A 25,736-nucleotide genomic window follows, 5' to 3' on the forward strand; every position below is an offset into this window, starting at 1 on the left:
CTTATTTATGGACCCAGGATCTATGCACTGACTCAAGGGGCACAGTTTACAGTACCTTAAACACGGTGATGTAGACAGTTAATGGCTTATATAATCTTTAGTCAGATACTCGCCAGTGTTTCTGTACAAACAATAGTATCAGGTATGTGCATGATGCGCTTGCATGCATTTGCCACCACTGTGAGTGAAAAGTTCCTACGTCCCTCAGTTACTCCGCATGCGTACATATGGATAACCCAGCATGTGGGTTAAATTACCTGGATCGTCGCTTATTTCACTGCTCATCTATGTGACTGACAGCTTGGGTGCAGCTCTCATGCAGTCTTCTCTAATATCAGCAGATCATCCATCTATAACCAGCATACAACCCCTGCTTGACCTATAACCCCCACAAACACAGTCAAACATTTCCCCAGTACTATGGGGCCCAGAGAGGTACCATATGAAAGCAGACAGCAGCAGCAGCAGAGGACAAAACAGTGAAAGTACAATCTCAAAAAGACATGGGCAAAGGCACTACGTGCTTCCCTGTAAATGAAGTGCACATAATAGAATGCAGTCTAAATGGACCCCGGATGGTGACACTAATCCTCAGTGCTGGAGACAGATCTGCCCAGCGCATTTCCGTACCAAATTAACCTTGCCAGGGCATGCAACACATTTCACACATTCCATTTCCCATATTTTTAGTCGGACCCTGAGGAGTAATGAAAACAGGCGCAGACCCCAAAACGAATAAAGGTGCAGATTTTACAGGTGCGTTTATGGTGGGTTAATGGAATGCTATTTACCTTGTATCAAAGAACCAGTGGTGGGAGGCAGAAAGTGAAAGCTCCGAGTATCCAGCAGGGGGAGCCGGCAGGCACTGTTCCCCAGCGCGTGGGGAACGCATGCAATGATGCGCCCGTAAGGGGGCGAGCATGGGGCCAGTTTGTTAGCACTCTGCCGTGGTGCTGACACTCAAATCCATAATGAGCATAACTTAAAAGCAAAACACCCCTTTCACACAGAAAATGCATAATGCATCCCAGTACGTAAATGACGAAGAAAGCCAGATTCCATCGCTTCCCATAACCCTACACAGAAGCACTCAGAGCTCTCTTCCTTAAACCTATGATTCATACAATTAAGCAGAGCTACCCAATAATTACCAGCAGACAGCATTATTGGTGCTCACCCTTTATCTTAGAAAACAAAGCACGTAGGATAGTTATAAGGGATCCACTCACAAAAAACGACAAGTTTATGCTGGTAAACAAATGGAGAATTTCAGACAAGCACAAAGAGTTTGGAAGGTCCTCCAATTAGCTTCAGCTTCACTACCAAATCCTTCCAGCAGACAGTACTTTTTCAAACTCATTACTAATTCATTACTTTATTTACACAGCTCATTGCAAAAGCTGTCTGCTTTACTCCCGATCGCTCACAGCAGTGGCTCTACAGAAATCGCAATTTTTCTTTCCGAAATCAGAAAATGGGCGAGGTGCTTGGTCCTGTGTAGCCTCCCCAGGCATTCTCGCCTGAAGGCTTTGCCCCCACTGCTTTGGAGCACTGATCTACAAATACACAGAAATCCAGCAGCAGGCACACAGGAATTACTGTAACTTTGATTTCCGCCCAGAGCTGTGTTTTGAGGGGGTTTGTGCAGGAGTCTGTACATTAAATTAACATGCCATCTGTTCACTCTACCTACCATATCAATAAGACAGTTTTGGAACTTCTTGCTTAATAAAATACAATTATAAACAAATAATGTATGTTGTCTTTCTCTTTTCAGCAGACATGGAAGCAGATTATCTGTTTTGTTTTTTTCTTTTCTCTCCTCTCTCTCTCCCTTTCCCCCTTCTTCTCCTTTGTTCCCCCCCTTCTCTCTCCCTCGCCTTCTCTTGAGGAAGTAAATAAATAAAAATAAAAAAAAATAATAATAAAATAAATAAATAAATAAATAAAGTAGTCCTCCGCAGAGGGGGGGTGGTGGAGGGAGTAAAACAAAAAAAAAAAGAAAAGAAATAATGTACTAAAAATTATTAAATAAAGAACCTCATGAAACATGTACCCTGATGATTCAACCAGAAAAATACTCTTGCCATCAAAAGTTCAACGCTAATTCACCAATAATAAATAAATAAAGATCAAATAAAAATACAGAAGATTTCCTGGTAATTATCTAACCCAAAAAAGGCTGTAACAGACCCCACAATGCCACATACACAGCAATATAACAGGCTAGGAGGGACACATTTAAAGAAAGAGCACATCACAACTAAAAGTGTTCCTTTTGTGCATCAATGTGGATTTGAATAAAACTAGATGGTGCAAGTGAACCGGGCTGCATTGCTCAAGCCGAAAACAGCTCTTCCCTCGGCTCGAAAGCCCAACAAACAGAGCTCTCGCTATTGGCTGAGGATCCGACAGCTGCTCTCAGATTTATTCCCAAAACTTCACCAGTATGTGCGCACTAACACAGCAGTCTGACATCTACAAGCAGACCTAAGGCACACTCGTGCACATAGCCTGTCCAAATGTGTGCAGTGTTGCCAAAATACTATTATAACACAAAATAGTTCCAAATCTGTCACATATTAAATATTAAATCTCAATGCAAATTAAGTGGCCCTCACTGGGTTAGAATCTGCAACAACTCCTCTCCAAAATGTCACCAACTTCCTTTACCCTGAACTAAACAACTGTCACCCCAAGTATTTCATAATACATTCTATAAAAGTGCTCCAATCTCCAAGTGACTGTTGCATCAAAATAATCCACAGCACCCCTTCATAACCGCACGGAATGAAGACATCACCAAGCCTCCCCAGGTTAGAGAGATAGCCGGGCGTCACACAAGGGCATATCGTTTGCTGAGAGCCGGGATTGTCTGTTTCATTAAGAGCCAGTCAGACTGCTGAGGGACAGCTAGGTTAACAGGCCTCATCATCAACACTGCTGCACAACAGAGACAATAAACATCGCCTGGAAAACTGGAAGCAAACAAATCTGTTGCAATGCAAAAAAAAACGCTTAACATCACTAATTACAATGACACAAACAGAATCAGCTCTGATGTTTGATGAGGTTGGTCTGTATATTGTTATGTATGTACATATGTTTGAAAAACACAATTTATTTATATAACCAAATTCCAAACAGAAAATCAGTGTGTTTCTGTGTGACATCTTTGCTTCAAACACTTTACAAACTATATAAATTATCAGCAATTATTCACACATTACATGAAACACTGTCCCTCAGCAGTCATGACTGTAACTGAACATCCCTCACAGTAATGTCTCTCACATCGACACTGAACAGTTTTGTCAGTTTCTTTTTTAACAGCTTAATATCCCTGAGCCATTTAGCCTGAAAACCCCTTTAGGTCTCGTTAAGCACTTGTCAGGAGGAGGGCTGGAAGTTCTTCCTGTCAGCCCGTTCTCCGGTAGCTTTGCTGGAACGCTGCGCATATCCTGACATCCTGTCGACAACTAGATCAGCTTCAGCAGGGACTAAAATGCACATCCACACTATTCTGCTTCAGCTTCACTTAATGACGGCCCATGGCCGACGGTCTCTGTGACGAATGACAACCCAAACCTCAGCATCACCACCACCGGCTGACAGTGGGATCCAGTTACCCTGGTGGCCAAAACGTGGTTTCCACCAAGGCGTGTAGTTCATTGTGTTCTGATGCTAAATCAATTACGTCAAAATGCTCTGAAGTTTGTTCCACAGGAAGACTTTGTTTGGAAACTTATAAATTCCAAAATGTTTTGCAGCAGTGAGACAACATCCAGGAAAGAGACGAGTTCTTACATCGCTCTAAAAACGTCCCAGTGTTCGGCTTTTCAATTACAGTGGTACCTCAGAACTCTAACTTAATCCGTTCAGAACTCCGGATCGAATCCGAAAAAGTTCGAGTTGAGATCAAATTTTCCCCATAAGAAATAATGCAAGATCAATTAATTGGTTCCCGGCCCCAAAAAATTACACCTAAATATGTTTTTTTTAGCATTTAAACACAAAATGAACAACAACAACAACAACAAATTTATTTTTGTATAGCGCATTATCACATTACATTGTCCCAAAGCGCTTTACAGCATCCCCACCCAAAGCCCCCAGTGGTTGTATGTGGTCAGCAGATTATTAAGGTAGTCTGGTGCAAGGCCATTCAGTGCTTTATAGGTTAACAGCAGTATTTTATAGTCAATCCGAGACTTAACTGGTAACCAATGAAGGGAGGATAAGACTGGTGTGATATGATCAAATTTTTTAGTTTGTGAGAACTCTTGCTGCCGCATTTTGTACCAGCTGAAGTTTATTTAAGGAACCTGACGGGCAGCCAGAAAGGAGGGCATTACAGTAGTCTAGTCTGGTAGTTACAAAGGCATGTATTAATTTTTCTGCATCACGAAGTGAGAGCATCTTACGAAGCTTGGCTATGTTTCATAGATGATAAAACGCAGTTCTAGTAATACTTCTTATGTGAGCATCAAAACATAGATCTGAATCTACTAGAAGACCAAGATTTCTAACCACTGTGTTAGGTTGTGTAGGAAGGCCACTAATGCTGAGGTGGTGAAACTTATTTCTTGCAGCCTTGGGACCAATCACCAGTACTTCTGAACATACTGTACTAAACACATCTAAGCACATTTATCAAAACAGTCATTTGTAAAGTAAGAAAATAAATGCATCCATGCAATGTGTAAAGTTAAAAAAAAAAACAAAACAATGTGTCCTGCCCCGTTCGGCCGCTCCTTCCGGGTGCCACGACCCCTCGTTAACCCCATGTGGAATCCCCGTGTGATCAGCTTTTTCTGGTTGTTGTCATTAGTCCTCTGTATTTCGTCCACGTTTCAGTTGGTTTCCGCAGTCTGGTCATTGTATTGTCCATCTGCGTTTTGCCTGCCTTACCTGTAATTAAACCCCGTATTCCCCGATACCCTGACGTCTGCGCCTTTGTCTCTGTTCCGTCCCCGCTCTGCACGACAATATTATTATAATTAAATGTATTAATGGTATATTATGAATATTAAACTAATGAATAAGAAATCTTTATTTTACAATGTATTTTATTATATAATAATGATTACTGTTACTGTCTCATTGTCTAAATGTATTTTACTGTCTAAATATATGTATTCAGCTAGTGTAAACATGCACGATGCTATCACAGTGAATGCGAGGCTGAGACTGAAGCGTTACCCTTTGTTTCCGCTGAGAGACGTACCGCGTGACTCATTTCCCCGCGCGTACAAGTTATCTTAGGTCAGCGTTCACGGTTTGACTTCTGAGATTCAGATCGAGTTTGGTTGGTTTGACTTTTAAGAAATTTGAGTTCTAATGAGTTCGAGAACTGAGGTACCACTGTACTATGCAGATAACTGCAATTACCCCATTGCCTGAGCTGACACATACTGTGACTCACTTAGGGAATGTACATGCAATTATTCTGACTTGCTAATTTTTTGTTACTACTGAATTTTAATGCTATTACTAATACTTCAAGCAAGAACCCTTCAACACAACACATTCGTTTCAATATACAATCTTTTTCTAAAAAGGTAAATTAAATCCAATATCTCCAGAAGTAGTGGTCAACTACATCCTTTCGAGAGGCACAATAAGTGTGACTTTCAAAACAAAATTTGTCATGAAACCCCTCCCCCCCCCCCCCGCCAAATTTTACGGCCAAGATTTTAAAACTCCATGGTATACCCAAGATACCACAGTATTGTGTGTTGCTTTAATTCTGGCCAGGCCTAGTGTATCCTAATGCAATTTTCAGGATGGGGAGACGCACATGGTGCCATGTTCTCCTGTAAGAGGGACATCGCGGCCGGGGTGCATTAATGATTAAGGGCCGAGCTCAGCCCCCCACAGCAGCCTCATGGGTAAACAGCCCATAAAACATTGAAGGCTTGGTTTCTAGCAGCATGTCCTGGACACATAAGCTCACCCTGTAGAGGGCACACACAGAGACAAGGACATCCAGAAAGCATGTCTCAACACCTGAATAACAAAACTTCTAAGGGCAATTTTTTTCAGTCGTTTGAGAATTTCTTCATAAATCCCCTGTATCCATCAAATGTGGAACAACATTAACTAGTCCTTGGAAACGTCAATAAAAGTCAACTGAAAATGAAACTCCAGTCATCTGCGTGTCTCAGACGCGCCTTAAGCTGCACGTAAGATTACCCCAGTGATTTGCTCTTGTGAAAGTAATGACCCTTCCCAGCATGCTGAGACTGTGAGCCTACAGGGGGCAGCCGCTTATACACAGGGGTGAAAAGTTACACATTTATGCCACAGCGCCCTCTAGCAGACAGGGGGAAAAACCACTGGCACTGAGGCATCATCACATGCCACGAATACAGGTCTCTCTTTACCAGTTTCAAGATGCAGCCTCAACAGTGGTCATTAGGGCTGGTTAAGTAAATTATTAGGCAGATGTGTTTCAAGACCACCTTTTTTGTAAATTCGAAAACGCTACTGCTCTGTGCTCCTTTAGAGCCTGGTGGACAGAGCCCTCCGGGAGGCTTTTGGACTGATATAGTTCTGCCATGGAGAGGAAAAACAGACACTGAAGTAGCTCTCCCCCCCTCCTACTATCTTCAGAGCTGTTTTAAGCGCAAAGGTTAGGCAGCAATAAAAAATATTGGTTGAACATAGTTCGAGTACCATAAACCACATAAAAGTGCACTGAAAACAGACTCCGCGCGGACTGGGCAGAAAGGGCGTGGCCTCCGCGCGGACTGGGCAGAAAGGGCGTGGCCTCCGCGCGGACTGGGCAGAAAGGGCGTGGCCTCCGCGCGGACTGGGCAGAAAGGGCGTGGCCTCCGCGCGGACTGGGCAGAAAGGGCGTGGCCTCCGCGCGGACTGGGCAGAAAGGGCGTGGCCTCCGCGCGGACTGGGCAGAAAGGGCGTGGCCTCCGCGCGGACTGGGCAGAAAGGGCGTGGCCTCCGCGCGGACTGGGCAGAAAGGGCGTGGCCTCCGCGCGGACTGGGCAGAAAGGGCGTGGCCTCCGCGCGGACTGGGCAGAAAGGGCGTGGCCTCCGCGCGGACTGGGCAGAAAGGGCGTGGCCTCCGCGCGGACTGGGCAGAAAGGGCGTGGCCTCCGCGCGGACTGGGCAGAAAGGGCGTGGCCTCCGCGCGGACTGGGCAGAAAGGGCGTGGCCTCCGCGCGGACTGGGCAGAAAGGGCGTGGCCTCCGCGCGGACTGGGCAGAAAGGGCGTGGCCTCCGCGCGGACTGGGCAGAAAGGGCGTGGCCTCCGCGCGGACTGGGCAGAAAGGGCGTGGCCTCCGCGCGGACTGGGCAGAAAGGGCGTGGCCTCCGCGCGGACTGGGCAGAAAGGGCGTGGCCTCCGCGCGGACTGGGCAGAAAGGGCGTGGCCTCCGCGCGGACTGGGCAGAAAGGGCGTGGCCTCCGCGCGGACTGGGCAGAAAGGGCGTGGCCTCCGCGCGGACTGGGCAGAAAGGGCGTGGCCTCCGCGCGGACTGGGCAGAAAGGGCGTGGCCTCCGCGCGGACTGGGCAGAAAGGGCGTGGCCTCCGCGCGGACTGGGCAGAAAGGGCGTGGCCTCCGCGCGGACTGGGCAGAAAGGGCGTGGCCTCCGCGCGGACTGGGCAGAAAGGGCGTGGCCTCCGCGCGGACTGGGCAGAAAGGGCGTGGCCTCCGCGCGGACTGGTCAGTGTGGGTCAGGGCAGGAAAGGGGTGCGGCCTTGATGTGGATGAGGCAGAAAGTGGGGCTGTTCCTGCATGCTAGTCACACTCACCTCTCTGCGGCGCGACGCCCAGCAGCTCTGCTTGATCTTCCACACCACGGCGGCCACCAACAGCAGGGACAGGAAGCAGCTGCAGGGAGAGGACAGCACCATCACGGGCATTAGGGGGTAGAGCAGACTGAGCAGAAAGGGCAGGGCTACCACCTGTGACCTACTGAGCATGCCCAGAACACATCAACATGGAAAACACAGCCTGGGCCTGTGAAAGAGGAGAAACATGCAGAAATCTTGCACATAAAATTACCAGAAACATTTGACACATTACTAAGAAGCCTGGGGCGTCAAGTGTCTGCAAAAGGAAAGAAAATGTGTAAAGGCCAACATATTAAATATACCCAAAAGACAGTTGGGATCATAAGGTATAGAACCACTGCAATGATTACAAAGTGTGACCCAGGATACCCCTGTAAACGCAACACCCTGCACACCAAGAACAAGCTGACATGCCAATGAACGAGTGATAACACAGAAATACAACATGGGTGGGAAATGAGTGACAGTTAGTGGTAAATTCTCCAAGCGGCGCTAAAGCTACATAATCACCGTCCACTTCTCTTCACCACAGGGGCAGCAGCCGCCAAAATAATCGGCAGGACCAGACAATACAGCCCACAGGGTGACACTGTACAGCAATGTGGTTATGCAGCTGCTATTTAAATGTCACTAAACAGTGTTTAGCAAAGATTACGATGAATGTCGCAGGCTAGCCTGTTGCTACTGAATGTACAAATGCTAAACTTTCAAACCATAAAACTGGGGATTGCAAGAAAAACACAATCCAAACTGGCTGTCTTGGCTATGCATCTTTGTGAGCCAGTATAAGAGGACCCATCACTAAAGAGCAATGGCAATAAGGAAGGAGCTCAAAACTGCACCCCAAGATGGACAGAGTAAGAAGCCAACCCCCAATTTGTTTACCCTGCCAAATGTGGTGGAAGCCACCAGCATGATGCTGAAGGGTGATTAGGACCAACCGGTGGTGCAGAAGCACTAGAGTAGAAACAGAAGGCGAGTCAAAAGACCTCATACCTGCTTGGGAATAATCAAAGCAGCTTTGCCTGTGGAATTATGCAGGATGATTAGTAAGCTAATTCATTCATTACAAAGGTCAATATTACCTATTTTCACAATAGGCCTGTAATTTGAATCACACTAATACAGAAAGCACAGTGCTCCAATTAACCTGTGTGTGGATGCTGAATTTGGAATGCCTAACCACAAGGCCAGAGATTAATGGACACACAGGCTGGGCATGCCTTTTAGGAAGTCATAAGAAAGCAGACAAAAATCACAGGGATATAAAACTACATCTGTGTCAGATTCGTTTTCATTAGAACTAATATATTTTTTTAATATTCAAAATTAGACACTGAAAGGACACATTCAATCATTAAATGGTGCTTTAGACAGACAGGTAGGCAGGCAGGCACCGACAAGACTGGGAAGAGCTGGGGGTGAAGGTGGCAGGAGGACTGGAGGTTAACTGCAGGTGGAGCAGTCAGCAGCTGAGAGGGAGGAATCAAAACAAGGCCATTGGAAGGTGGTCGTGGAGAGCTGTAATTATCACTAATGAATTGGGGAATTCACTCCTCCACAGGAAGGGGTCACTCTGGCGACATATAAACCTACCCTGACTGAGGTTCCCCGTGTCTCTAATACATCTTACATGTAATAATAACAATAGCAATAACAACAACATTATTATTATTATTACTACTACTGTACCTCACATATATTTAGATCATGATGCATATTCAATGTCAAAAGCTTGTATGATGATGCCAGTTGGTGAATTCAGTTACTTTCTTAGATCACTTTTCAACTGCACCAGGTACCGTACTTTTGGTACTTCAAGAAAGGACTAAAGGTTTTCCACTGGTGTAAAAACTGGTACCGGTGACAAATGACATCTCAATTCAAGGCGGGTATCTTGTACTGAATTTGAAAAAAATACTGTAGTATCTTGCAGGGCTGGGCAATGTGCAATATTAACACCCAAAATCACGTTATGCACATCCAATAGCTAGTTAGCTATATTAAAATTACAATTTTTCTTACCCTCAATTCTGAACGGGCATTTTAACACGGGGGTTAAACTTTCGCTAAACTATTTTTACTCAGTTACTCTGTCATAAGGAAAAAAAAAACATTTTAATTATTCCTTTTATAAATGATCTTATATATGTTTAAAAATCAGTTTAAAGTTTTTGCATAAGCGCTATACTTGTTCTCCAAAACAATCATAATCATTTTCATCCTTGCTGTTTAACCCTTTGGGGACTAGGGGTAGGGAACACACTTTCACTGACTGGGGTATGATCACACATTTCTTCCAATATCATAAACTTAATTCATGGCAAATAAATTATTTCTTATATATTTATTTTGGCATTACACTCATCTTAATTTTAATGTATATAATGTATTATGTTAAGTTGCATTGCAAAATGCAGTTTGGAACACTTGCAGAAACATTATAAAAGTACATAGTAAGCAATGGTGGCAGTTTGTTTTGATCCCAGATATCTGATCACCAAAGTCTTGGCTACATGAAGATGATTAAATGGTGTAGTTGCAACATTCAGTTGGATAAATAAGAAAATCCTAACTCATGTCGTTATTTCTTGCTTCCTTCCATTGAATATGTAGGAGCTCTTATGTGTATGAATGAGTCATTGTCACCTGGCCACGTCCCCAACCCCCTTTTATAATACTGACAGGGATGTATCTGGATCGCGTTTCACCATTGTGTTGTTCTTCAGATTACCATGCGAATGCGATTTGAATACGCGCTAATGCGGCTATTTAGAATGTGAATAGCGATCTTCGGGTGAGAGCGGTACTACACGCCCCCGATGCAGGCAAAATAAGGTGACATGGTTTTACCTATTTAACCTAATTTTAAAAACTTTAATACTCACGACAATGGACGTTTTGAAAAGACGGCAGATTACAGATTTAGTCAGCATTTTTTTCATGATTCTATATAAAGATTTCAGCAAGATACAAACTGAAATACACGAGGAAGATACGTGACATCGCCAACAATGCCCTCGTCCCCAGAGGGTTAAATCACTCGAAGACAGGTTTGTGAGAAATTTCTGAGCTCCTTTTATGTTTTATTTTTATTTTTTGTTTAGCATTGTTTTCTGAGTTCACAACTGCTTTCAAGGTGGTATTTGTATTGCGTTTCAGCGGCAGGTTATTCGCATAACCAATCGACAAAGAAAGCATTTCAAGTTCCACCCCAAAGTACTAAAGAAGTACCCCAGCTGGTTCTGCACTTTCGATACCGGTACTCAGCTGAAAGTCAATGGAAAAGTGAAAGTACCAAAAGTAACGTATTTGTTTTGGTGGAAAAGTGCCCTTAAGTAGGATCCACATACGCACCCGGACATATTTAAAGGGAAATCAGCTGTGTGTGTCGTGGCTGAAATACAGCCACCCCTGAAACTATTTTTTTTTTATTTCACATCTGATGGGAAGGCCCTCTCAATTCAGCATGCAAGCTTTGGAGATCGGCTACAACCTCGGGCCAGCAAAGGGGATTCTGAGGAACAGTTGAGCAGTTCCCGCACCCTTCTCGGGGTAGGAAATGCCAGGGACTGTGGGGAAATCAGGAGGACCTCTGATGTGTTTGATCAGCCACAGAAGCTCAAAAAACACAAGCTTCTGCCATGCCTCTAAACATGCCATCTGCAGTCTGCCTACAGAGTCTCATTGACAAAATGTTTAGGTCTTATTATTCTCTTATTCACCGAGAATCTGCCCTGGTTCAATGTTTCCGAAAAAACTTGACTTGGCGTGAGAACACAGGGCAAAAGAGTAACATCTGCCCCAAGCCCATATCTCTGCTCGGGCTCTTCAAACCTGTGACCCGGAGCAGCTCACAGGCCTTGCTGGGTCTTAACGAGTGTGAGCCTCATGCCTTCTGGCTCGACCCAGCTTACTAGCTTTCTGAGTTTCCAGTTCCCTGGCCTCTATCGGCTGTCCAGATACCTGTAAAAAGTGAGTAGAATCTGACATTGTGGTAAAATCACACAGCACGATCTCTCATTATACAGCAGTATAAACAATAATTATGCTGTGCAACTGTTCAACTGTTTACTGGAAAAAAGGGGAAAAAAACCTCCCAACTTTCTCCCATAACAAAAACACATTATTTTTACAGTAAATGCATTAAGTTTCATTAAAAGTATGCAAAGGTATCCAAGTGCAAACCAAGTAAATATCAGGGGTTCAATTAAACAGTGCATCAAACACTAATCCAGTGGTTCTCGACCCAATATTTACCATGCCAGCTCAGTCATGACCCAATATCAAGTACAGGTTTAAAGTAACGCTATGATCAAGCATGAAACGCACTCTGCAATTTACACCAATCAATGCCTATTGCACAAATCTGATTGGATGTGCCAGTGAATTTTAAATGAAGCATATGCGGTTTGGCTTCTTTGATTTGCAGACCCAAGACTCGTTTATTTAAGTTAATTCAAATTCAAATTGGTTTGAAAATCGCTGCTCTAATCATCTGGAAATTGAGAGGCAGTATGTCAGAGTATTCTACTCATAACAGACAGGCAAACAGACAGAAACACACACCTAGTAACTGGATAGACCATTCTTCTGCATTCTGGGTTTGCAGCATTTACCATAAGCACCATAACTATTGATGTTCCAATATATGCAGTATAAAGCAGACAGATGAAATGGGAAATTCCACCCCATTCCACAATTCCCACCTGTGTTAGCTGAACAAAGCACAGTAACATCCCTATCAGAGTCCTGATGTTTCACTTCTACTGTACAAGAGATCCAAAAATTGTAAAATAACTCTGAAAGAGGTATTAAAAAACAGTTATATAATATATTTTAAAATGTGACCTTTTGAACCCATTAAAAAGTGTGGGAAAAGCATTAATGTGACCTGTCTAATTTAATCTTTGCATTGGAAGCACAGCACTTCTTCGTGACGTGTACTGACACGACCCTTGAAAATTCCCCAGAGCTGTGGACTGCAGCAGCCTCAGCCATCAGCAGTGGAGCAGCAGCCAATACGTTCTGAAGTCACGCATATTCAGGGCAAAGGAACGTGTGTGACCGACCAGAAGCGGGGATGTGCCTTTTTCTGGGTCATGCTGAAGTGCGGCCCCTCCACACCACGAATGAAGATCCCAGGACCAACGAGTGCCTTGGCCACCGTGGCTGAACCTAAGAGACCATGGTCTTGGATCTATTCTAACCTTCAGGGGAATCATTCTCAAGGTAAAATAAAATAAAAAAAACTATTGCAGGTAAGGTGGAAAAAATCAATTCCCACACAGACAATTGCAACATAAATCTAAGAAATATCTAACCAACTCATTACATGTGATAGTTTTTTTTTTTTTTTTTTTTAGGTTAGGAGACTACAGATCAATAGCAACAAAGTCTTCCAAAAAATAGCAAGGCTCAATGAAGTTTATTCAATTGATTTTAAAAATCACTATGACTGGAACTAGAATTTAATATTGACAGAAAGTAATAGAAATTCCAAATTCAAAGTAATAAAAATTACTGAATTTCAGAACCAGAACTATATTGTTACATGGTAATCTGTAATGCTATGGTGAGTAAGGAAAAGGGCGAGTCTCACACAGCGACGATCCCGCCCCGTAGCCCGAGAAGGCCGAGCTCCTCACACAGCGACGATCCCGCCCAGTACCCCGAGAAGGCCGAGCTCCTCACACGGCAACGATCCCGCCCCGTACCCCGAGAAGGCCGAGTTCCTCACACGGCGACGATCCCGCCCCGTACCCCGAGAAGGCTGACCTCCTCACACGGCGACGATCCCGCCCCGTACCCCGAGAAGGCCGAGCTCCTCACACAGCGACGATCCCGTCCCGTACCCCGAGAAGGCCGAGCTCCACACACAGCGACGATCCCGCCCCGTACCCCGAGAAGGCCGAGCTCCTCACACAGCGACGATCCCGCCCCGTACCCCGAGAAGGCCGAGCTCCACACACAGCGACGATCCCGCCCCGTACCCCGAGAAGGCCGAGCTCCACACACAGCGACGATCCCGCCCCGTACCCCGAGAAGGCCGACCTCCTCACACAGCGACGATCCCGCCCCGTACCCCGAGAAGGCCGAGCTCCACACACAGCGACGATCCCGCCCCGTACCCCGAGAAGGCCGAGCTCCACACACAGCGACGATCCCGCCCCGTACCCCGAGAAGGCCGAGCTCCAGACACAGCGACGATCCCGCCCCGTACCCCGAGAAGGCCGAGCTCCAGACACAGCGACGATCCCGCCCCGTACCCCGAGAAGGCCGAGCTCCACACACAGCGACGATCCCGCCCCGTACCCCGAGAAGGCCGAGCTCCACACACAGCGACGATCCCGCCCCGTACCCCGAGAAGGCCGACCTCCTCACACAGCGACGATCCCGCCCCGTACCCCGAGAAGGCCGAGCTCCACACACAGCGACGATCCCGCCCCGTACCCCGAGAAGGCCGAGCTCCACACACAGCGACGATCCCGCCCCGTACCCCGAGAAGGCCGAGCTCCACACACAGCGACGATCCCGCCCCGTACCCCGAGAAGGCCGAGCTCCACACACAGCGACGATCCCGCCCCGTACCCCGAGAAGGCCGAGCTCCACACACAGCGACGATCCCGCCCCGTACCCCGAGAAGGCCGAGCTCCACACACAGCGACGATCCCGCCCCGTACCCCGAGAAGGCCGAGCTCCACACACAGCGACGATCCCGCCCCGTACCCCGAGAAGGCCGAGCTCCACACACAGCGACGATCCCGCCCCGTACCCCGAGAAGGCCGAGCTCCACACACAGCGACGATCCCGCCCCGTACCCCGAGAAGGCCGAGCTCCACACACAGCGACGATCCCGCCCCGTACCCCGAGAAGGCCGAGCTCCACACACAGCGACGATCCCGCCCCGTACCCCGAGAAGGCCGAGCTCCACACACAGCGACGATCCCGCCCCGTACCCCGAGAAGGCCGAGCTCCACACACAGCGACGATCCCGCCCCGTACCCCGAGAAGGCCGAGCTCCACACACAGCGATGATCCCGCCCCGTACTCCGAGAAGGCCGAGCTCCACACACAGCGATGATCCCGCCCCGTACCCCGAGAAGGCCGAGCTCCACACACAGCGACGATCCCGCCCCGTACCCCGAGAAGGCCGAGCTCCACACACAGCGACGATCCCGCCCCGTACCCTGCGATCACACAGTGGTTGTCCCGATCTAATCAGTGAAGGCTGGCAGTGCTAGGCTGAGGTTATCCTGTCCTTCACCAGCTCCAGACCCTCTGGCTGTTGAACTGACCAATTCCTTTCACACAAGATGGTTAATGGCCAAGTAGCCATGTAGATTGATACCTGTTGGGCAGTGGTGGCTTGATGGTTAGGGTAGCGCATTTGTAATTGAAGGATTGCAGGTTCGAATCCCCCACCAGCAAGTCACCACTGAGGTACCCTGAGCAAGGTACCGTCCCCAAGCACTGCTCCCCGGGCGCTGAATTAGCTGTCCCCTGCTATGTCACGGAAGTCACATATGGGTCAAATGCAGAGGTCACATTTCGTTGTTGTGCACTGTGTGCTGTGGTGTGTTGACAATGACCACTGATCACTAAATTCTAATTCTGTTGTCACCCTGAAATGCACACAAAATGCAAATCTCACCCAATGACATTTTCCGAAGATAGTGTTTCTTCTTTTGAAAGTCCTCTGGTCATAGCACTGCCTTACCAGAGAGAGATTTAAACTAATGAATCCAAGTTAAACTACTGGTCTTTGTAATCTTCATGCACACAACACACTATGTCCACAAACAAGGAAAATCAAAGACCATTTCAGAAACCTTGTCAGAAACAAACCGATTTATAACTCACTCATACATCATCATCTTAAATAAGCAGAGTAATCTAACTTTCCACTTAATGAAATATATATATACACATTATACAGAAAAGTGTTTGAGGCTGCATAATAGTTGAAATCTGTACAACTTATAGAAAATATAGAAAACCAGAACTTTTACCAGCAATTTACAAGAGTCTTCAAAGACATTTCCAAAAGTAAACCTCTCCCAAGTCCTTGAAGCAGATTTCACTGTAATCACTTTAACAGAAGCATAAGGGAGTCTTCAATGGATTTTGCCAGTCAATGGCACTGAATAAACAAATTCCATCAGTGTTGCTGAAAGACAAGCTGAATCAGTCAGCAGTTAGAACCCTATTGGACCTGATGAGGAGCCCGAATTAATGGCTATGATAATGTTCAGGCAGCCCTGGGGTGGATGAGTGACGCTGATTATACACCATGGGCAGGGTGTCATTAACGTAGTTGCTGGGAATGAGGGACAACCTTTCAGGCCAGGCTGAAACCCCAGAGCAATCTCCTCCAATTTATACCCGAGTGACACAGTGCCACACACACACAATGCTAGAGAAAGGTTTTAGTGTTGAAATTGCACTGTTGACCAAATATAAAGGTTCATACTAGTCTCTGCCGGGGCCCCATTTACATGTCACTCTACATGCCGTGATAACTGGCACATCATTTCAAACCTTCCCTTCTTTCCATACTTGTGTGGCCATTCAAGGATTATCCAGTAGAATCCCATTCTAATCCAACGCCAGCATTTATGCATACATGCTTTGTGGAGACCTCTGCTGACGGCATGTCTCCACGCGACTGAACTGCCCATTTTCATCCTTGTCCAAATCCCTGTATAAATGTCCTTGATAAATTCAATGCGACGACCTTTGGCTAAGCTAATAAAATAGCTTGCTGAAAAGATGACCATAGCATCATTTAACTACAGACTCCGTAGGTGCGTGCTACGTCCCTTGCAGCCCTATAGTCATTGTGAGTGTGGAGTGCTGAGGCACTAACCATCATTTGGATCTTTGGAGTCCAGATTAGTACATTCTGAAGTGTTCATGTTCCTATTCAAAGTTGCAAGGAGACTAAGAATTCTAGTGCAGAACAATTCCTATAAAAGGACCACACAACCTTGAGCCCAGAAGACCCTTGAGTCCCGTCCTGCCTGCCCACTTCTTGGATCAATAACACATTACAGCACTGTTGGCCAGCACTAGGTGCTCCCATCCACAACAAACATAACGTAAAAAGGAGACAAGACCCCATTTTCATGTTGGTATTTATGACTATAGCCAATCCAAGGTCTGCGCATAAATCCTGCAGTCCAAAGCCATTCCAGTGTTTCGATGAAAAATATGCAGGGTCCAGCATAGACCACAGTATAAATGCTTGCTGCTACTGGGCTCCATCTACCTTCCACAATCTGCTATAGGCTTGGCTGAAGGGCAGAGTTTGAACAGAGATAACCTCGTGCAGATAGCAACAGCACCAATTTCAAAGCAATGTGCCACACTGGCAACCGGTTATCAGTCTTAGGTAGGACACCACAGGGAGTGAAGAGTCAATGGGAAACAGCCCCACTGCCAATGGGGAGTCGAACCCAGCTGGGCCAACCAAGATGATGAAGCACCTGCAATGTGGAGAATGAACCAATCAGAACAGTGTTGGCTGGAAAGTGCCATGCTTACCTGAAGAAGGTGACAAAAAACTGTACTAGGTCCATGAAGTTACTGTGCTGGGAGAAGGCGATCTAGAAGACAACCAAAGAGGCACAACATCAGAACAGGGAGTCAGAGAGGGGAATTAGAGAAGACAAGGTTTATGCAGGCATCAGAACATTGAACGTAACATTTCTTTAAACCTCTGTAGTACCACATCTAGGATTTCAATGCTACCCTAAGCTTTAATTAGTTACAACATTGCACTACCATCTGTTGCCAGTTGTCTGCTTACTATTGTCATAACTGTCCACCTTAAAATGTATGAACTGGAAGACTATTCTTGTTTACAACTGCACCCAAACCTACAATCATACAGAATCATAAATATGTGTATACATAACAGATGACATAGCAGCTCACCAAAACAAGACAGTTCCTCTAACCTTAACACCCACTGTGTCGAGCTGGAACCATTTCTTATTGACAGCACAAAAGACTCCTCACTCGTTTCCAGATAGTGGTCGCAACCATGTCTGTAAATATTGGTTTTCGAGCCATTTTGGACAGAACTGACATTTCCGATACTCTCACCGTAGCCTACAGGAAAGTGCAGCATGAAGCTAAATACCACATTGTGCTGTTTAGATTACGTTCAAAATTGATATTTTTCCTGCTGTATTATCTTTCAACAAAAGCAAGCCAGGCTGTTTTTATTCACAGATTTGACGTCAGGCACAGAGACAGAGATGAACAAGGATCGTTATTGTATTTAGATCCCCAATACATACACAACCCATATACGAATACATGTTTATTAATAATTGTCCATTTATAGTGAAAAAGGTAGAATAAATGGACTAATAATTACAAATAAAAATGAGACAGATGTCCAGTAAAGTGTGCTTTAAGTAGTGGAATATGATGGACAATGCATACCACTCGATTTTCAAATTAGGTATTTTTATGCATAATTCTTAATAATTGCACTGTGCTCATTCACTGCCAGTTACTGAGTGACAGCTTTTAAATGTGAAAAAAAATCTTTAAATTGAGCAATACAATAATTTAAAAATTACTTCAGCAGCAACATAATCAGCTGTGATTCACCTGTTGTCTAATAATTTTTAGATTTAACTGTTCTAAAGTTTACCTCCGCTTTTTTGCGTGAGCTCTGAATGCAGTCTACTCATAGTGTGGCATGTTTGCAAAGAATTTAGCCAAAATGATTGAGGCAAACAAAAACTGATCACCTGAAGACTAGGGCTGTCACGATCATGAAATTTTAGTTGCAGATTAATTGTCATACAAATAATTGCGATTAATGATTTCATTGTTTTTTTCTGTTCATTTTATAACACTATTGGCCTAGAGTTAGCCTAATCATAGTTGAATATTACATATACACCTTATAAAGAACTAAATATTGAATTGAAGCATATAAATAAAAATGCTTTTGCCATTTAAGCTTTGTAAACAAAAACTGTACAGTCCTGATATGACATTGACAAATAAGTTAAAATGCCTCAAGAAAAACAGTTAGCGTTGTCTTTTCCTGATCCCATACCACCAGCCTGATTTTACTTCACATGTCTGCATTGCCCTATCCGCTCATCCTACCATTTTATGGCAAATCATATTGTTTACATTTACTATAAACTAAGCCGAATTGGAATTATTGGAATTAAGGTAGTCTGGGGTAAATGTAAGTGAACCAAAATAAAACTCATTTAAACTATAGGGTACCTTACATCTGACAAGGCATCTGGTTAAGCAAGAAATCCGGCTTTGTGAAGCATAATACTGACCCCTGGGTTTAATGATTCTGTTGAAATAAAAAAAAGTGATACATTTGTTTGTCATTTTACATGTTCACGCCCGCATATTTCCAGTTTTTTGGTCGGCACTATTACCTAAATTTCCCATATCTGAAATGTGAGTTGATATTGTCATCTGTGAAATTGCTGCTATACAATGACATGGTATTTTGGAATACATACAGCGTTGGTTCACTCTAAACTGAAATTTTGTGTTTAAGCCATATTTATATCCAGGCATGCACATAACTGATACGCAAGTATGCATTCTTCATTTGTACAAATGCGTATTTATTTTATGTGCATTCACGGTGTTTTGGCAAGAAACTACTACATGTACACTGCGCATTACATCATGAAAGTCATACAAATTAGCCACATAAAGGCTAAAATGTGCGCTAATTTCTTGTCATAACAGCGTTAATGCACATAAAATACACACGCATCTGCACTGCTACAAGAAATTTCCACGTGTATTGCTTTACGGCGAATGCATATTTGCGTAACAGTTATGTGCATCTGTTTATATCACTCCAAAGCAGTAGGATCTGAAAAAACTGGAAAAATAGCCTACATTTCTCTAGCTCTTTGTCCTATTGGCATACAATACTGGCTTTGCTGCAGCATAATATTGGCAGCTGTCAGGGGCATATACAGTCATCCCACCGTAACGAGACACACATGCAGGTGCTATGCAGAACCTTTCTTAAACAGAGAACACAAAGAATCCAAAATCGGAATATCTGGCTGATATTCTGGACTGGTGGAGATCACTCATGAGCAGCCAGCCCGTAAAATGAACGTGAAGCAGTGAAAATGAATACTAATGGGATCAGGCTGGCTCATGAAAATGTTGTAAAATGGAGTGGTACAAATTGGGCACTGTCCTGAAGTGTAATGCTGCGCATGTGCAGACCTGCGAGGTACAAATAGTGCAGGTGGTATGGACTGATTCAGAAATGCAATGAGATGATGTCATTAAATGCGCACCAGCCAAACATTACACGGTAGAAAACAATGTGGAAATAGTGATGGAAATATGACAGTTTTGTCTCATTCAGCTATTTTTATACAGATGGAGACGATTCTAATGATTATTCAAAAAATAATTGAGGTCAGTTCAAATAATCGCAATCAAGGGATTATGTAATAATTGTGACAGGCCTTCTGAAGACATTCGTTTTCAGCGTATGAAAATATTTTGGATTCCATAAAGACAAAATAAGCAAAATGAGCAAAAGCGAGTGATTTGTCTGCGCTGCTTTGTGTCTTGTTGCCAAAACTCTCAGCAAGAAGTGTAAGAGAATCTGATAACGCTGCTGCTGTTAATTTTATATGTAAATTAAAGTTGTCACAGTCATTTTTTGAAATTAATGCTCTGTGAAATTCATTCTAATAAATTGTTTACCAGTAGAGCCTTTCCGAGTAAAGACAGACTGTATTGGTAGATGATAATTTCTAATTGGCTATAGTTTACTAATATATCACAGATTTCATACATTGCAATGTAAATTTTTCTAATACCATTCAGCCCTAGTTTCAAGGCTGCTTTTAATGTTTTAAGTCATCCTTTAGCAGCAATAAATGCCGTATGGAAATTAAATGAGTATCCTAGAAACCATATAAGTATTGTTAGGATTGTGTTAATAAAAATAAATTTCCATTTGCCATAACTATCCAAAGCAGTATGCTACTGCACATGAGCCATCTCTTCAGTTAAATTTAATTTCAGCTTATTGAAACTACTTTTTAATCTTTTATGCTATCCTCTTGCAGCAACAAATAATCTCATTTTTTATCAAAAGAATCAATGTTTTGATCCATACTTCATAAATGTTTCTCCGTGTGTGGTGGCGGCAAAGTTAGATGAATATTATTTGAGTAGTGACAGGCAAAATTCAGCAAGCGATTCTGCTGGAAATACCCAGCCCAACTCATACCAGCTGCAATTGCCTCTAAGTATTAACAAGATTTAGCAGATGTAACTAAACTGCTCAAAACACAAAAATGATCGTGAGCATTTCTGCTGGTGGTCATCTCAGATTTGTAATTAAAAACTGCCTGGATTGCTTCTGCTGGTAGATATCACAGCCAGAGAACCGGATATCGAATATAAAGCTAAATTTATAGTAAGTTTCATTAGGTAGGTTACATTAATTTGTTTCCACAACTTTGTTCTCTGAAGTTCCCCATAATTGAAGCAGCATGTTAACATAAACGAAAAAGCGTAAATGAACATTAATCAATATAAGTAATTCTGCTTATGAATTAAAACAAGCACTTTGATTAAACTGCAAAAACAATAAAATATTTAATACCCAAAACTGTATTTTTTTTTTTAAATGTAATGCCATTTTAGGCCTGGATTTTTGCTACATTGCTTTAAATTCTTTTTAATACTTCTTAAGGAGCCGTGGAATCTCTGGGAGAGCTCCTTCTGCAGAAAGCTACATACTGCCTGAGCTGGCCATTACCAAACGAGCCCATCCTGTATGCAAAGGCGGCCTTGATCAGAATGACTTAAGACCCTGGAGAAGCCCAGCATGAATGAAAGTGAATAAAACCTGATGACTTTCCCACAGCAACAGAATACATGGAATCCCCTTAACCATGGCTAAATTAAAGAAGGGGGGATGGTGGAATGGTGAAGTGTGCTAGGGAACCACGTTCAGTGGTCACTCATGGCACCTGAGGGATCCTGGCTGGGGTGAGGATGGTATGGCTGAGATGGTTAATAGTTTGACCCTGCTTAAGCTGCATCAAACCCCAGCATCTGAACTCATGGTCAAAACCAATAGTCATGCAGGGCTTAATCTCAGGAAAAATGAAGGAGCCCTGATCCTCACGGCGGTCTCGGTAACCCTTCCCAACACCACCAAAGTGGAGATGCTAGTCAGGAGAGAGAAACTGCCGGCCTCAGAACCAGAAATCACAAAGGCCACCAGGCCCATTTCTCACACGGCAACAGAAGGATGGTAGCAAAGCCTAATTTTAAATCGTTCTAAAGCTGAAAACCAACCTGAAAAGCATATAAAGTGGGTGGCGTTTAGTGAACGTCTGAGCCTCCCATTGTGCGTTTTAGCCGCTAACACAGAAACTGTACATAACGGTAGTCACTGGCTACAGCGTTTTTTTAGGTTTTTTTTTTTTTTGGATGAACCAGTCTTTCACGTCACTGCCATCAGCCCCATGACTCATCACAAGTGATGTTTGCAAGCAGACATTTTAATAAATGGTAAAGCGAACCTGACAGGCTGTCACGCCGGCGTCAGATGACACCTGAGGGCCTGATCTCAGCAACAAATGCGGAATAGGCACCCAGTCAGGCGACTCCAAACTGGCAGAAACTAAATTATTTCTAAAATACCAATATTAAATATCAAACTAGACATTTAAGCTTAACATGGATCTTCTCAGAGTTTCAAAACATATCTTAGGTAGGCCCAAAGATCAGTTTCCCTTCATAGAGAATGGATGTTCAAAATGCATCATGGCAAAATGCTGCTATCAGTTTGCCTGCTTTTAGCTCTCTCTCTCCCTCTCTCTCTCTAAGAAGTGCGACTGCAGAACAATGGATTTCTCTTTCCTTTTCAAGCAACAAGAAATCAAAGTGGGATGAAAACTCCAATCAGCACCAAGAATTCCTGCCTGAACCAGTGATACAGTCACTGTACAGCTGTCCTGGCAGACCCAGTGCCCACCGTATTTCTTTAAATGACTTATGGGACTTCCCAGCAAGCAGACAGCCAACATGGGACGAAGACGCCATCGAGACCTGCACCTGACAAAGGACAACTGCCAATAAGCCCAGGAGTCTTGGTGCATCAGGGGCAGCGCAAGCTCAGTGAGTCCCTGTGCCTCAGATCGGAAAGCAGTGGTTGGAGCGCATCCTGGGCAGAAGAGTGACATGCGTGGGCCCTCGAGCAAGGCTCTTACCCCACGGCTCCAAGGGCACCGCTGTAGGCACCTGCCCTTCACTGCTAAACTTGCTCTAACACATATATGTGTCTGTGTGTCATATATAACAAGATGGGGTGAGCAAAAAGAGAATTTCCCCACAGGGATCAATAAAGCGACATTATTAACTCGAACTCTCGAAGCACTTCCTGAAGTACCTAGATGCATGTTGGATATTCTATGGAGGAAATGTGCGTATACCTCTTTGTGGTTTACGGGCAGAAGCCAGAGCTTGCATAATTTATGCCAAATGATCTGTAGTGTCATGTGCTTCTGCTAGATGAGGCGGTTTCTGACATACATACACATGTATACACACAGGCATGCTGCATTGAGGACACACAAAGGAGCAAAATGTCAACAGCCGCTTCCTACAGCCAGGAACCCTCTGCAATCAGAGCCTCGTTGGGTTACCCAGTGTCATGTTAACCAGAGTTAACCGTGTTAAGATGCCAGGCGGGTCTCATGCTTTATTCACTATCTGGCAGACGGTTAGGGTGCCATCACTGTTCCATCAAATGTCCTGGTTCTGAAAGGCTGGCAAGAGCTGAAAGGGGCTACTCTTTCATTAGCGTTTCCTTATCTGAAAGGGAACGGCAGTGGAGAGAAAGCCGAGAGATGAGCAGAGGAGCATGCAGCGTGCTGGGCTGACCTGACACTGCCATCTGCTGGCAATCAGGAGAACTGGAGCATTCTTACGATATACAAATTACACAATTACCAAGAAATAACTATGGAGTGTTGCTCTTTTATACAGCCTTTGCATGGCAAAGTCACAGACCCACAGACAATAGATCAGCTCCTGTATGGCTGCTGCATAACTAAACACAGACAAAATCTTCCCATAATACTGTATTCTCAGTCAGTGGGGCTAGCAATGAACAGCCCAACCCTTTTAGCCAATGAACAGCCTGACCAATCCCAATGCCCTCCTGGCCCCACTGCACCGTGCCACTGGTTCTCTTCTATTTGTTTACCTTGGAATCCCTTACTGTTGTTTAGCACCCAGACTGTTGAGATCGGCAGCTGCTCTGTTGCTATGCAAATATGCTGATTTACTGTCTATTGAAAGCATACAGTCCTCTTCAGTTTTGTGGGAATGCCTCTTAGCATTTCTGTAAACCATGACACGCTGCCCAGACTGCATCATCAGGCACGTAACTGGCCCACCGTGTGACCATCCAAGGAACTGAAGAGACTCTTTACAGTCTGTCAAACAGCTGCATCCCCACATTCCAAAAACTCAGAACCAAGACTACAACCAAAACCGTATGGAATTTCAAGCAGCTCAGAGTGAACACAAATGCAGGAGAACCCTCTTTGGGACAATTAGGGCATGCAGTGCAAATTACAACCACTGGCACTGGTGCTGTAAGGTAACATCTGGTGGCTTGAGGCCACTGCCGTCGTGTGGTCACATCAGCATTCTGATGCCTGACGTTGCACAACCAGGTCAACTATTTGTGCATGCTGCTTTCACCATGAACAAACACACAGTTATTTTGTGAAAAAAACTGATGACTTCTAACAACGGGGGGATAAAAGACATTTGGAAAGTCAGCAACAAGACGATTCATTTCGCTCCATAGTATTATGGATGTTGTGGTCATCAAAACACAAGACATCCACCCAAACTCAAACTAGCTGTGGTGAGACTGCAGGCAACCCCAAAAAGCACGGTACCCAATCGAAGGGCTTAGATTTCAGTATGGACACTAGGGACATGCTAGATGGGACGCCAGTATATATGCAATGTTTTTACTAGCCAGTGGGCTAGCCTAATGTGCAGGGGGGGGGAGGGGGTGAGATCAGACCCACAACACTGCCTACAGTGCTGCCTACCATACCAGTAAAACCAAGAGTATCAGCAAATTTAGCTTCCTCCATTGTAGAATTGCACGGAATAAGGACAGATTACAGCCACCTGAGATCACTTCAAATAAGCAGCGAGGATCCTGCTGACAGAGTTCTGAAGGGGATAATCAGGCCATGGAAACCAGGTGCACCATCTACAGATCACGGGCTTTCGAAAGATGCTTGTACATCAGAATCTAATAACGCAAATGGGAACGCTTGGTCTCAAAGCAACTTAAAAGTTGTTAACGTGTCAACGAAAGCGCTTCCATTAGAAACAAGGTCTAAATTTCACTCAGGATGCTTTTGGGTCATACATTCTTATGATTTGTTCCAGCGAAGTGTCGGCAAAGCTTTTTTGTCAATAAAACTACATTGCATACAATTCAGCAGAACTGCATCACCGTCACATCTTGGTCCCACAGGAAACTCTGGACAATGAAGCCAATTATGAAGAGACATCAGACAAGAGGCAAAAAAACACATACATTCAAGATTCTGATTTTCAAAAGACCTGCCTGTCTTAGGAACAGGCCAGTCCCACAAGACCTCCACCGCAGCCTTGTGGGACCCAGTAAAATAGGGAGATCCAGCATCCTTTAAATAAAACCTGGCACATATACTCCAGAGTGTACGGCCGAAACCATTCCATTCCCAGTCAGGTGGGATTATGATGACCAGTGCTAAACGGACACTAAAAATGAGTGGCAGAGCAGTTAGGCTGAAACCACATATAAGACGGCCATATAAATAACGAATCATATCATCCTTGATTC

The 25,736-nt window shown here is 44.6% G+C and overlaps 1 protein-coding gene across 1 annotated transcript in view; it reads right to left on the reverse strand.

Moving 5' to 3' along the window:
- atrn (attractin) overlaps window positions 1-25,736 on the reverse strand; it is a 124,050-nt gene that overhangs the window by 20,396 nt on the left and 77,918 nt on the right. The window contains exons 25-26 of the mRNA XM_023799986.2: window positions 17,363-17,424; window positions 7,775-7,853 (exon numbers count right to left, since the gene is read on the reverse strand). Of these exons, the coding sequence (XP_023655754.1) occupies window positions 7,775-7,853; window positions 17,363-17,424 (141 nt within the window). The remainder of the gene's footprint in view (window positions 1-7,774; window positions 7,854-17,362; window positions 17,425-25,736) is intronic.

The sequence above is a fragment of the Paramormyrops kingsleyae genome, chromosome 12, assembly GCF_048594095.1.
Source record: "Paramormyrops kingsleyae isolate MSU_618 chromosome 12, PKINGS_0.4, whole genome shotgun sequence".
NCBI classification, from domain to species: Eukaryota; Metazoa; Chordata; class Actinopteri; order Osteoglossiformes; family Mormyridae; genus Paramormyrops; species Paramormyrops kingsleyae.